The following is a 15,069-nucleotide window of genomic DNA, read 5'->3' as shown; positions in this document are numbered from 1 at the left end:
CTTAAACTTTATTGTTCACTATTCGATCGATCTGAAACTCATTTTCAAACATATTTGGGCGAATTCTTTTAAAGATTGTCGCACACTTTTTGCAGAACCCGAGCTCTTCCGTATATAATATTTGGCTATTGAAACAGTAAAAAGATCTGACAAAGCACTTCGAAAGTCCATAAATATTTGACCAACTATTTTTTTCATATTTACTATTATTAATTTATATTTGCTGTCGAAATTCAAGCATTTATATTGCACACATTTATTTCGCTCAGCTTGCTATTAAAACTGTACAATAACTAAGTCCCTCGGGACTAACGCACAAACTTCCCAATAATTGCTTTATCATCTTAGGGAGTTATGTTACCAAAGCCACGCCCACGCAATCAATGATGACAAGTCTCTAGCTAACTTTCAATCTGTTTGACGTGCCTGCTTCGGCAATTTCATGTGCACTGCAACACATACATAAATACACATACACATACAGAATTATATATATATATATATACTTTTATAGCGCTGTAATATGTAATAGGCAATTTTGGGCACACACACACTCAAAGCAATGAAAGGAAAAAAGAAGAATATGTGTATGTTTATATACTATTTCAGTTATTACACACGCAAAGCCGCCTACGATGCAGAGTTTTTATCCCCCCATCCCAGCCGCACCCCTTTCCACTTCCCTTGTGCCGTTATAGTTTCCGCTTTTGTTGCCATTGTCGCGAGCAGCATAGAGAACATAATTTTAATAGGTCATCATATTAAGGGATTTTGTGCAATTTGTCTGTATGGCAATCTGTACACACACTCACACACACACATATTAGTTTTGTTGTTGTTGTACTAGTGAATTGAGTGGCTGCTTTGTTGCTGCTTGTATTGATTGTGGAGGCTGTGTAGCCCTTGCGAGAGAGAGGCTCTATCGCCCGCTCCCTCTCCCCCCTTCTATGGCTCGTTCTGCTATCTCTGTCTACGTTACTCACGCTCTCCTCTCACTCTAATTGTGGCTCTGTCTGGCTATTGGCCATTTGCCACGAACTGACATGTGCGTTTAATTGCGTTTCACTTATTTGACACAAAATTAATACGGCACTCGGCATTCGTGTGTGTGTGTGTGTGTGTGAATGTGTTGTGTTTGCTGTGTGTGTTGTGGGTCGGCTCGCTTATGTAAGCTTTGTGTGTGCATTGAGGTGTTCTAAGAGAGCAGCAACAGCAGCAGCAGGAAGCCCAAAGTTTTAGCCTACCCCTTCCGTTCGTCCACCCACATAAGTATGCTATAATTTCTGGCATATGCCCATTGTTACAGCAACAGCAATTATTATGGGCTGCCTGCCCCTTAATGCTCGCTTTGTATGTGCGGGATAATTAAATATTTCTGCAACATTTGCGTTTTGTTTCTGCCATTGTTGAATGTGGCAGCAAAATCATTTTGGAACTGCCAACCAGGAGCTTTTGTGAATTGTGCCAGGTTTCCATTAGGTTTGTTTTGCAATTAAATCTCGCTTTTGAGTCTATATAGAAGCCATAAGCCAACATTGATAATTGCTAAAGGTTTTAGGGCGAACTAAATGTTAATGCTGCGATGGTAAAGTAATTGAAAAGCCAATTTCTAGGTGAAATATATCAAGAATAGTATATATAAAAAGTATGTATTTTAAAATTAAGCAGCTTGCAATCAATTCACAATTTAAAATTAAATTAATGTGAAGTAATTTATAAGCGCTTTGTCAGCTCTCATGTTGTAATTCGATAAGCGCACTTGAAATGTTACTTAATTTTTCAGCTCAAATCTTTTATTTGGCAGCTGTTTGTTACCATTGCCGCTGGTCGTAACACAAGAAAGAAAAAACGAAAAAAAGAGCAAAATGAAGCAGAAATGTCGCTTAAAACCTTTTAAAGTGAAAAGAAAATCGTTGCCTTTGGGGCCAGTTGGTAAACATAAATCAAATTATGTGCACGGCTAACGCCCGGCTATAAAATCTGCCCAAATGTTATTAAGTGCGGCCCAGGGACATTCATCAGACCGAGGACTGTTTGTTGACCGTTTTGGGTTTGGGCTCAGCAGCCAAGTATTTTATGTTATTAATATTAATATTATTATGTGCACAAAGTTGTTGTTGTTGTTCTGTTTTGAGTGTGTGCGCTTTTATGTGTCCGCATGTATGTGTGTATGTGTGTGCGCGCTTGTAATTACGCACTTTAATGAGTTTTCCCTTTGACCGCCCTCCAGGGCAACAGTCTGTGCTCTCGTCCAGCAACAGCTGCAAATGTGTCAGGTGTCGCCTGCTGGGCTTACAAAAATACACCCACACAGAGAGGCAGGTCTGTCAAAGGGGACGGGCAGTCAAGTGTGTTGCACATGTGCATAATTAATTTTAAAAATTTATTTTCATCTTGCAACTTTTGCCTCGAACTTTTCCTGCATCTGTCTGTATTTTGTATTGGCTGAAAGTGCCAAAGAACTCAGCCGCAAGTGCCAGAAAAAACTTTTGTTAGAAGAGTGGAATTTTAAAAGCATAACTGAGTTCAGAATTTGAGTTGCTTACGAATTTTTGTAATCAAGTTAAATTTGTAAATTAAATTCTTTGCAGTCTGTCTACTAATTGTAAGTCGAAGCTTTTGAAGCTCATTGGTGTCTCTTAAAGCTTTCAGTGAAATGATTTTCTGTCAGTCTATAAACCGAGCTTTACTTAAAGTTTCTCCAGTACTTTTCTTTGATGTTTCTTTGAATATTGATCTATCGATTCTTAAAGTTGGTTTCCTTGATGTTTCCTTGAATATTGCTTAACTTTGCTAAAAGTTTTCTAACTTAAGCTTATCTAAAGCTTTTCAGCAAGTGTCATTTCAACTTAAAAGTAAGCAACAACTGCAAACTCATTTTCCTTTTTCGGGCAATTAAAATGTGTTAATGAGCATTTCGCGCACACATGTTGAGTGAAGTGAGTAAACTTAAAACTCTGACTGATTGGATTTCTGTTGAACGCCACGAGAAGCAGCTCTGTGGGGCGACAAAATTGCAAAAACCGCACGAGATGAGTGCTGCTGTAAAGAAAAGAGAAAATCTGTCTGTGAAATGCCAAAGACTAAATACTCTATAAAGACATATTAACCAAATAGATACATTGTAATGTAATGTGAGCTTACTTACATTTCAGGCAATATTTTCAAATAAAAACTAGTCACTTTTCGCTCAATTGTCTCTAGCTTTAAAATGTAATTCAGATTTCAACTAAAATATATAAAATATTAACAGCTTTTGTCTAGTTTGTTATCTGTAAAACTGTACAAGTTTTTCATGCAATTCGTATGAGAGCTAGATGATATAGTGATTCGATCTAGCTGGCTATGACTTAGGCACAGCCTGCGGCTAAAAGAAGCATCTGTGGTAAGTTAACCTTAGCATAGACTCGCAATTAAGAGAATAAATAATGCAATAGTATCTATTAGTTCGTTGCCATTATGAGTAATATATAATCTTGTACACGTTTCGGCATAAAATGCAAATACCTTCTGTGAGTGTATTAAAATAAAATTATGCGCCGTGTGTTGTGTGGGGTCTATAATGATAATAGCAATAATAATGATGATGAAACTGTTTCCACAACACCAACACCTACCTGCCTTTGGATTTGAGTTTAACTTTGCTGCTGCTGCTGCTGCCTTTGGTGGTGGCTTTGGTGGCGCTGGCGGTGATGTTGATGGTGGTGCTCGCAGACGACAACTTGACGTGAGAGTGTTGTGCTGCTGACTAGAAAATGGCATTTTAGGCAGAGTGAAAGCAGCGAACCGTCAGCGTTTCGACTGGCAGTCGTCTGCACTTGATGTTTGTTTTTCCTTTGCCTGCCATAAACGGAAAAACTCCGCACGTCTATGTATGACAACGACGAAAATTGACGTATAAAGTCAACGCTGCCGTCAACAAAAGTCTCTCAACGCATGACAGCATTTTTAAGCCAGAGATGTCAGCGTTTCTCTGTAACACATACACCCAACCTCACATCCTCCCATCATATGACCCGTGTGTGTGTGTGTGTGTGAGTGTGTGTGTGTGTGTCTGTGTCACGTACAGCATTTAGCATTTATTGTGCCGCTTCATGAATTTCTTTTTGCTTGCCTTCTGAGATCAAGTCAAAAAAAAAAAATTCAATTGGTTTTCTTTTCTTTTCTTTGGCCAAGACAATGTGTGCAAATACTATATGTAGGTGTAATATCAAATGCCAACAAATGTTGGCAACAAAATTATTATGATACCACAATGCTGTGCGCCACAAAGCAGGCAACAGTTTTTGAGTGTGCCCCTAACTTGATTAAGGCCTGACAGTTTTTGATAACATAAACCGAAAGTTATGCCGAAAATTGTGCTGAAAATGAAATAAACTAATGCTTGATGCCAGCTGTTGGACTTCTAGTAAAAACTATTTAATTCAATTTGCGAACACACAAAATTAAATATGTCAACAGAACGAAATACGAGCTTATCACACTTATGAAATTATTTATGGTTTGGTTTAGAAAAATGAAACGTTCAAAATAGATTAATTTAAGTAAATTCTTTATTATTAACTTTTAAAAAATATTTCTGCATTGCAAACTCTTTTCGTTAAAGCCATTTCTTTTTTTTGCCAGCCAAAGATGAGCGATTAACTTTCTCTGGCCCGCATCTGAAGTTTGTTTTTATTATCGTTCCATGAAAATCTTATAAATTTCTACACAGAATGCACATTTTTAGCAGAAATAGCCCGCATATGCAATTCATTTTGTTTGCCATCTTGATGAAAAACAAAATAAAGAAAGAGAACATATAAGACTCTGTCTTTATATCTTGATGATTTGTGGCGCTGTTTTTCTCATTGCCAGGAAATTAGAGAATTGGCACACACACACGTACACACATGCATGTGCGAGTGTGCGAGTGTGCTAGTATGTGGGAAAAGCTAAAAGAAATTAGAAAGCAAACCGGTTGCCAGTCCGACTTGGCATTTATATGCGAGTTAATTAAAAGAAAACTAGTTACGACTATGCGTTGCCTTTTAAAGTTTTTTCTCTCCTTCTTTTTTTTCGTTTTTTGTGTCGCTCAAGAAAAAGTCATTAAAAGCTGATGCCAAGTGCGCGCATACAGTGCGTATGATTGATAATGAGTCTGCCGCCGCAGCTGATGCAGCCGTCAGAGGCTGGGTCGCGGTCTCGTAGACTCAATGCCATTGGGTTGCCCGGCGACGACTGCAGATGTCTTCATCTTGGTTCTGTGTCGTGGCATGCTGCAATGCAAAGAATTTACAATGCCTGTAACGGAACTTATTATTTCATTGCTTGCCGCCGCCTACCGCCTGCTGCCTGCTGCCTGTTGCCTGTTGCCTGTTGCCTGATCTCTGTTCGTGTCTGGCCGCAGCAGCTCACAGCATGCGGCATGCGGCAGGCGGGCGGCGGGGGGCAACCGCCGGATGACAACTCCAAGCTGTCGTCTTTAACGTATTCTAGTCATGTGTTGTGTGCTGCCTCAAGACAACCTCCGGTTCACACTCCCAACACCCAGAGACTGTCGACAGTCTCGTGGCTTGACTTTTAGATGTGCGTGCTCTGTCTGAGCTGGAATCAAACCCATCTACTGCTCGTTCTTTTTATTGCACAATTTTCATACCTGTGCCGCAATTCACATTTTTATGGCTAACATTGAAAATACTTGTAGGCCAGGTTGGGGAAATGGTATTTTCAGCAGTTATGCTAGTTCAAATGTGAAATATGCATGCAATTGGTTTAGTTTGGCATTCATAATTTGCTTTATTTGGGCTTTGTCGCTTTGGTTGATTGTGATTGTGATTGGCCTTATGATGAATTCACAAACTTGTGACATGCTGCCAAAAAGTTTTCTCTAGTTTTTCTTTGTGATAGATGAATGTTCTATGTACATGGTGTAGAATAAATTATGTACAGTCAAGCAACAAAAGCAGTTTTTCATGTTCATAACAGGTAAGGTCCTTGTCTGTCATGCAATATTAATGCCTTAGCTCAGCAGGACGGGCAAAGTTAGGGCAAATGTCCAGAAAGTGCTTTCTTCAATTTTAAAATGAATCTATATGCAAAGATTATTTTCTTAAGAATTTAAATATGTGATAGCCAGAGTTGGGATTGCTGCGAATAAATTTTAAAATTCTTTTTGTCTGGCTTCGAACTAGCAAGGGAGAGGTCGCCGGCTCAAATTTAGCAGCAATTATCTATCTGCAATAGAAAACTTGATAGGAATAGTTCGGGAGCATACTTAAGAATTCATTTAAAGTAGTCTAACTTGAAATAAGCCCAAAAGTTGCCTTTTTAAGTGAACTTAAAGATATTTAAGTGTGTTTTAGCTGGGAGCGAGTGGATGGCTCCTGTTTTCTGGGATCTAATTCCGATTACGGCTACGGTTGTGGAGTGTGCTACAAGCTGTGGCACTAGTTATTGTCACACCTGGACAGCACAACAGATTTGCATATTTGCAAGCAAACATGAAAATATTCATGCAAATAATTGGGCGTGGCAGCTGGCGCGACCGGCTATCATTGACTTGCCTTGTTGTTGTTATTGTTGTTGTTGTTGTTGTTGTTTTAGTACGAGTATCATGTCAAAGTAAAGTGCAGGCGGGTAGCCAAATTATGCGCATTTATTTAGCCGTTAACGCTTTTTACATTTTCCGACCCGCATAAGATTTCGCGACAAGCTCCGGGCCGCCGCCGCCTGGTTCTGGAGACAGGCTACATAGAGTCTATGCTCTATCTCTAGCCTGAGTTGCCGTTACATGGGGAATTAGTGCGCATAATTTCATAAACAACAGCGACAACAACAACAACAACAACAACAACAATAGCAACAAACAACAACAACTAGCAGAACTGGGAAAGTTGTTGGCAACCATCGCGTTGGCCTGCGCAAATATTTTGGAGCTCTGTCTCCGCCCTTCCTCGCCCCGTTGCCTCTTGGGAAATATTTTCGCTTCTGCTGTTGATTCTGCTGGCAGTGGCAAAACATTCAGAATCATATGCGAAGTCCGCATATAAAGCTATGCTGGGAATTTGCATTGCTCTTACATGAAAAAGTAAGCGAATAAATAAAAAAAAAAAAAATGAAAATAACCAACTAAAACAACGTCCTCCGTATATCGTGTATGCTGTATATCTGTACTAAATTGCACATGAAGTGATTTCAAGCGTAAGAAATGCCTGCAACGTTGACGGCAGCTGCTAGGGGCAAGGGGCAAGGGGTAAGGGGCAGGCCATCGATACTATATACATTGGTGTACTCTCCCGTATGTCTCCCGTATGCGGAATATGCATATAAAAACTTGGCGCTGTTTCAAAGTTGTGTACGAGCGAAAAAAAAAGTATAATAAAATAAAATAAAAACACATTTTATATAAAAATTTCAACAACGCACACGAGACTAGCCTTATGATGAACGAGGCGTGTTGAGACTCTTGTTTTTTTTTTTGTTGTTGTTGGAATCTTTTCGTTCAACAAAATGCCGGAAGCCAGAAAAATGCCTCGAAAGTTGACTCGACTCGACGCGAGTTGACTGAGGAGCAATTTGATTAAATGCATTGCGTACATTTTACAAAATAAATTAGCTGCTTTTCACGATATTATTTATGTTTACAAAAGTATTCGAAGTGCGTGCATTTTTCTTTTCTCAACTAATTGCATTTTTCTTCTCTTGTCTCTTTGCAGTGCAAAATCTAAATACAAACGCTAAGCAACAGTATTTTTGCTCAACATTAAAATAATACTAAGTATACCTAAATACATAATAATTCGATGCAAAATCTATAGCAGTCATTAAATGTTGCATTTTTAAGCGGAAGAAAAACCAAAAAAGAAGAAAAACATAAGCATAAATCACAAGAGACGAAGATTTCAAGAACGCAGCGAGCTTAAGCCAACAAAAAAAGAAGAAAAAAATATATTAAAAAACGTAGTACGACTAGTAAAAGACACCACCAATTTAATTTGCAAGGAAACTAAAACAAAATACAAAAAAAAAAAAAACGTAAATAAAAACTAATAAATTAGCCAAAAATCTAATAGATGTCTGTGTGCATTATATTTTGATCATATATGAACAATATATTGTACTATATAGCATAAAACAAGTATATTTACAACATTAGCTATAAAACGCAGCTAAAAGACAAACAGTTAAAAGAAAGAAGAAAAATATAAACGACCGCCATTCGGTCAACAATTTGAAGATAATATCAATATAAAAGACAGCATAATATAAAAAGAAAACACAAACAAACAAACAAACAAAAAATGGAGGACAATAACACAAGCAGCAGTGCGAGCGGTGCGCCCATCAAACTTGAGGATCCATCGGTGACACTCACAATAAGGCTGATTATGCAAGGAAAGGTAAGTCAGATGTGCACATATTAATGTTATATAAGGTAATCCAATTTTTGTACCACATTGTATGAGTTAGAGCTTTTAAGAGCTTTAATGTGTAGCTCAGCCAAGCTTTTTACTTCAACGAGCTTATGTTAAGTATTAAAGCTCTCCATTGCTCTTGAAGCTCGACTTTGGTAGTAAAGCAGCCTTTAGGAACAGAACACGAATCCACGCGCTTCAAAGTTGAAGAGCTTCTATCGAAGTCTTAAAGCTTTCTATTATTGTTAAAGCTCCACTTAAGTCATTAGGCAGCCTATTAGAATGGTTATTATATGACCTCTAATTAATATCCAAAAAAGCACAAGTCTTAAAGCCATGCATTACTCTTAGAGCTCGAATTAGGGTAGCACATTTGAAAAGAACTTGAATCCAAGCTTTTCGAAGTAAAAAAGCTTAGCTTAAATCTTAAAGCTTTATAGCTTAAGTCAAAAGGCAGCCTACTGGAAAAAAAGCTTTTTATTACCCTCAAAGCTCAGTTTATTATACAGTCTCTTTTTGAGTTAAATTTGAAAATCCTAAATAAGCTAAAGTCTTAAAGCTATGATATACTCTTAAAGCTTGACTTAGGTCTTAAAGCTGCCTATCAGAAGAGCATTAAGAAATTAAACAGCATCTGTAAATATTGAGCTTCATTTCAAAATCTCAAGTAAGGGCTTTTCAACGCTTGACTCCTGCTTGAAAGTGACTTTTTTTGAGTTAGGATCTCTGGCCATGATTATAAGAATATGTTAACTGTTTTGTCAGCCGACATGTTGAGCTGACAGCGTCAACAGGATTTTGTCGAATCAGTTCACGTGACAACTTTCCTCCCCCACTCAAAAAAGGGACAATATATGTCTCGAGCGGATCCGGCTGCATTTTAAATGGAAAATGGAAAGCCAGCCCAGTCGTATTAAAAATGTAGGTCCAACTGCGTTCCATTGAATTACGCCGTTTTAAATATTTACAGCAATTTTCTGAAACCTTTCAAAACCAATAAAATGTACGGGGTGGGGGGATATGAAAATACACCTACAAAAGGCAGCAGGTTGGAAATAAAAGTAATTAATATTATAAATTAATGGGGGAATTTTTTTTTTATTATGCAAATTTAAATTAAACATGCCACACTTCACGCATTATTACGAACCGAAGAAGAATGAAATAAAATGAAATGAAATGCACAATATATGTAAATACGAAAAATGATATTGAAAGTCATAAAATGCGAAGCAAGCATCGGCTATTAAATAATCATTACAGCCCGCAAATATGAGTAATAAAAAAGGGCACACATCAATAAATGACATAAACATAAAAAACAGAAACGCGCCAGATATCAGAGAAGTATTTATATACGATATATACCCAACCAGTTTCTGCAGCTGATTGAATACAACAAAAATATGTACAAAATGCAAAATACTCATTTATCATGCATAATTAAGCGTATATTTATTTAAACTGAATGATTGCCAAACCCACGGAAAGAAACGCAAATAATGTATAATATTGTTGAAGGATCATAAACGACGAATCGATGAACCGAGTGATATATTTATTAAATATATGAAAAAATAAATAGGTAGAGCTCAAGAGTTCAAGCTTATTAAAGGACCAATAACTACGAATTGTTAAACGAAGTGTGAAATATTTATAAAATATATTAAAAAATAAACAAGTTTATTCTACGAGTCGAAGATGAAAGGATGTTCTTTATAGATATAAAATATAATCATTTAATTGTTTAGAGATAGAACTTTTCTAAAGAAGTCGTCGACTTATAAAAATGTAGGACTGAATATGATGAGTTTTTAAAAGTAATTAAAAGTCCAAATTCAATAATATATAATAAACATATGTTTAACATGCTCTGACTTAATAAAAGATAAATCATCTTGCAAACTCGAATATAAGTTGTATAAAAACCGAGTGTCATCTTAAAATCGTAAGCTTTTTTAAACTTCAAAAACGTATGCCCATTATGAAGCTTAAAACACGCTAAAACCGCACGCTAAATATCAGCTTATTTATTTAATCACACTCAACAGTCGTTAACAACAATTATTCAACGACATTAGCTACAGTAACTAAACACAAATCAGCTTCGAAAAGCTGTCTGGCAACGTCGCGACGGCTGCGCCACTTCAGCCAAATGCTGAGATGTACGTTGCTTGGTGTCGAGTCTCGAGTGTCGAGTGGCTAAAAGGCACGTGCTGAGCCGTCAAAAGCTTTTTAGCCAAAGCTGTCGTTTATCTTGCGGCTCATTACTTAAAAGCCGATTTGTAGCAAGTGCCTGATGTGGATTTTAAAGTGTGACCAGCCTTTGATTTAAATATATACATATATATATACATGTACGGGCATATTTATTGTGACTGTCGCTGCTGTTGCCAAGTTATGTGTGCACTGAATGGCAGCGACAGGTGCAACAGCAGCGCAGCAGCACAAGCTGCAGCCGCAGCAGATAAGGCGACAGAGCGGCGTAACGGCAACCACAAGGGTGTGCAACACAGGGTGGTGCAAGGGGGGGGGGTGCGGCTGGCGAGGGCGGGATGACAGTGCTTCTACACATTACATGATGTGTAGTTGAAAATTGGCAAATGGGCAAAAATATCTGCAGACAATTTATAATAAAAATAGCAACACACACACACACACTCACACTCTCACACACATGCAAAAAGAGCGACACGCAGAGAGACGTTAAACAGCAGCAACAACAACAATTTCTTTGCCAAACGCTTGCGGAGTGTGGCCAGAGTTTCGATCAACGGCAAAGGCATCCGTGAATAATTGCGCCCTCTCTTCTAAAATTAAGCATTTTCGCCTATGTAAATGTAAATTGTAAAAATTGTTGCTCGTTTTGCATTTACTTTTATTTTTATATTTATTTTTGGCCACCTTTCGTTGTGTTCGATTTTTTTTTTTATTTCATTCGCGCTCTGCACAAGGATTCAGGCAATAAATTCTCAAGACACTTTGAACAGCGCCGACTGCTGCCTGCTGCGCACCGCCCCGCCCCGCCCGCCCTACCCCTCGCCGTCTTCTATGTATTGGTCTTTTGATCGATAGTTATAGATTAGCGTGATTTATGAGCCGATGCCAGCGCCAGCGTCGCTGCTGTCTGCCGTTGCCAGAGTTGACAAATCCGCACATACACACACACATCTGTGTTATGTATGTAAATATACGTTTTTTTTTTGAGCGCAATGCAAATCAAGTAGCAAATAATAAAAAAGAATAACAACAAAAATACAGTAAATTTTCAATTGACATGAGCGTTGAGCTTTGAATGTACACAAACAACATCCGTGTTGACTTGTTTAATTGAGCATGAAATGAAGGGATCTCTGCATGTACCCTGTATTTATATACTGGCTGAATAACGGGTATTATAGAGTTGTGGAACTTGCTTGCAACAATGCCATAATATTTAGTTATTAACTAAATAGTGGGTAATAGCTAGTCGAAAACTGTCGCCTAGATCAATTTTATCTCTAGATTGTGAAGCTTTGCGATGTGTGGAGCTGAGGTTATATATTTATTTATATAAGAGCTGGGCTAGGTCACAAGTCTCTCAGTTAGTTGAAGAAAAAAGTCGAAATTTATAAATGCTTTTAGCATTAATTTCAATCAAATGTTATTAATTATTGAACCCCCTTTTCGGGTTTGACATAAGTACATGCAATTAAATAGCTGACTCACATGAATTTGTTAGCTGTTCTACAGTGAAGACTCTCTCGCAGCGACCGACGCATAAATTGTATCCACTTTAGAGAAGTATTATAATGTATAATTATTAACTAATAGTGGGTATTTGTTAGTCAAAAACTGTCGCCAGATCAATTTTGCTTATGTATTTATTTATATAAGAGTTAGGCTAGGTCACAAGTCTCTCAGTAAGTTGAAGAAAAAAGTCGCTATAAGCACATTTTAATTTTTAAATTAATTAATAATTCGGTTTGAAGCACATTTATTTATGCTTTCAGCATTAATTTCAATTAAATATTATTGATTAATGAACCCCCGGGTTTCGGGCTTGATACAAGTATATGCAATTAAATAGCTGAGTCACATTTGTACATTGTACATTGTACTACAGTAAAAACTCTCTCGCAGCGACAGACGGATAAACTGTATCCACCCGAGAGAAGTATTTGTCTAAGAAAAGGGAGTTAATGTGCGCACAAGAGTGTTATCCGCCTTCTAAGAGTGTCTGTTAGGCGAGTGTTTACTGTATGTTCATTTATATCTGAACATGTAACACAAAAATTTATATTTCTCTTTGCTTCTAAATATTACCCAGATAGCACTTTTAACTAAATTAAACAATTTTAATACGAGCAACCTTTTAAGACCTTAAATGTTGGTTTATTGCTTGGCTTTCGATTTGAGCCAACTTCGACAGAGCGTTAGCAATAAAGCTAACATGACATTTAGGCGACTCTCATAATATTTGGTGATAAATACTTTTAAGATATTTTGCCCTCAATTTGCAGCAGCAAGGTATTATGTAAAAACATTTTCGGTTGGTGTGGCATAAATAAATCGGTTAATTATAATTAGACAAGAGTCTGTAAAATATTGCGCATTGAACACAGAATTCACGTCGAGATGCTGCATTCTTCTACTCTATGCAATTTCACTAATTAAAAATGCATGATTCAAAAATAACAACAAGACAAACAACAACAACAACAGCAACAAAAACAACAAAAACAACAACAGCTGCAGAGAATACTTATAGTACGTCTGACAATTGCAAAATACTCGATAATTCTGGGCGAGAGTGCAACCCACTTTCAGCTTTGGTTTCTATGCAATTTGCGGCTGACTGCCAAGAAGCAACAACAACAACAATAGCAACAACAACAACAATAGCAACAACAACAACAACAACACCAACAACAATAGCAACAACAACAATAGCAACAAATACAACAAAAAATAGAAATACCAAAACCTAAGCAACACAAAAAGTGCAGTCAGTTTTTGTTTTTTCTCTAGTTGTTTATCATTTTCACATTGTCGCATGGCTGAGTTTTCATTTTTTGTTGGCTTTGTCATAAATTAATTAGCTGCGTCACGACTTTGCATTCAACTCCGGTTTGACTCATGCGACCGACGTCTGTCGCTGACTTTCACACAAAACTGCAAACAATTGCAAGCCATGTTAACCAATGGAAGAAAAAATAGTAAATAAATAAAAACAAAAATAATAAGACCCAGTTAATTAAAGACGCAAAACGCCTGCAACTAATGGCCTTGGCTTGCACTCATAAATCTTGAGCACTCGCATAATTCCAAATATTTGCCACTGACGTCCGTATTTTGTATTTCTAAGCTTCATAATAAAGGCTATTGTTTATAATATCAAAACATTATTTATGCCAACTGTGAAATCTTTTGTCTGTGTCCAACATAGACTTATGAAGTTCTTTTGAATTTTCAATTTTGTTGACTTAAACTTGAAATCAGCTCACTCATGCACAAATGCAATTTATAGTTGTATTTTATGTGTAGATTTTGAGCAGCTTTTAAATTATTTTTTATTTGTTTGATAATATCTGATGCATTTTCTTAGAGCACAAATATTTGTTGAAGAAAGAGTAGAATATAAAATAATAGAATATAAAATATTTTGGCTAAAACCTAAACTTTAATTTAATTTATTTTAAACAAGGTGTTTTTTATAAAATTATTTTTTACTGGAGTAAATGAATTGACTTAGTAAAGTCAATATGTTATATACATAGATTATGATACAATTTCATTGCTTAGTCAAAATTCCGATCAAAGTAAGATAGTTAATATTGTTTTGGTTTCTATTAGACAAATTAAAATACAATTTAGTAAAGTCAACATTTTTTGAAGTAAAAAGTTTTTTAATCAAATGAAAGTTAATGCTACTCTGCGCTTATGTTTTGCTTTGCTTAAAGAAACATTTCTTATTTGACATAGTCTTCTAGTTATGCTCGAAAAAGACCCCTTAACGATCTAACTGTGTTATTTAGTTTGCCAAACTATCTCGAAAAACATTTCTCAACAACAACAACCACAAGAAGAAGAAGAAGGCAACTTTGTTTACCTTCCAGCTACAATTACAGCGCCTAATTATTAGCACATTATAATAGCAGCTGCTTTTGTTGGGCCCAGACAAACTTACGAAAACTTGAATACAGACAGATTGTCTAATATTCTCGAGCGAGCGCAACATTTTGATAGCCCATTTATCACCCGACCAGCTTGTAAAGCATGTGGCCGAAGACTCTTTAATAGCATACAAGAAGAAGAAGAGTCAGCGAAATGAACAACAACAACAACGAGAAGGAGAAGGAGAAGAAGAAGAGTGAAGCGCATTAAAAAGTCTAAAGAATGGACGGTGCTAATTGTGCCGCAACAAAAGAAACAAAAACACCCGAGAGCCACACACAATTTTGATGTTAGTAGAGCAGCGGCAAGAACAACAACAAGAAGAAGACCAAATAGTGGCAGCTTAGCACAGACAACAACCAAAACAATGAGTACATATATATGTATATAAAGCCATAGGTATAGGTACACGGCAGTCATGCTGAGCGTGCAATTTTCAGCTGCTGCGTTGGTGGAAACTGTTGAATTTTTTTTGCCTTAGTATTTTTGCGTTAATGCGACTGCGTTAAAAATTCTT

At 36.9% G+C, this 15,069-nt stretch overlaps 1 protein-coding gene across 11 annotated transcripts in view; it reads left to right on the top strand.

The window, feature by feature from the left end:
- mub (poly(rC)-binding protein mub) overlaps positions 1-15,069 on the top strand; it is an 81,308-nt gene that overhangs the window by 43,508 nt on the left and 22,731 nt on the right. For all 11 annotated transcript variants that reach the window (XR_010437124.1, XR_010437123.1, XM_064689823.1 and 8 more), the window contains one exon: positions 7,698-8,381. Coding sequence is in view for 9 of the 11 variants with exons in the window: in XM_064689823.1 (XP_064545893.1) it covers positions 8,283-8,381 (99 nt within the window). In the remaining 2 variants the exon portion in view is untranslated. The remainder of the gene's footprint in view (positions 1-7,697; positions 8,382-15,069) is intronic.

This window comes from Drosophila montana, unplaced genomic scaffold, assembly GCF_035044405.1.
Source record: "Drosophila montana isolate Dmon_TW-CO22-7 unplaced genomic scaffold, ASM3504440v1 contig_3218_1, whole genome shotgun sequence".
NCBI classification, from domain to species: domain Eukaryota; kingdom Metazoa; phylum Arthropoda; class Insecta; order Diptera; family Drosophilidae; genus Drosophila; species Drosophila montana.
Note: the sequence above shows the minus strand (reverse complement) of the source record. Positions and strands in the feature narration are given on the sequence as shown.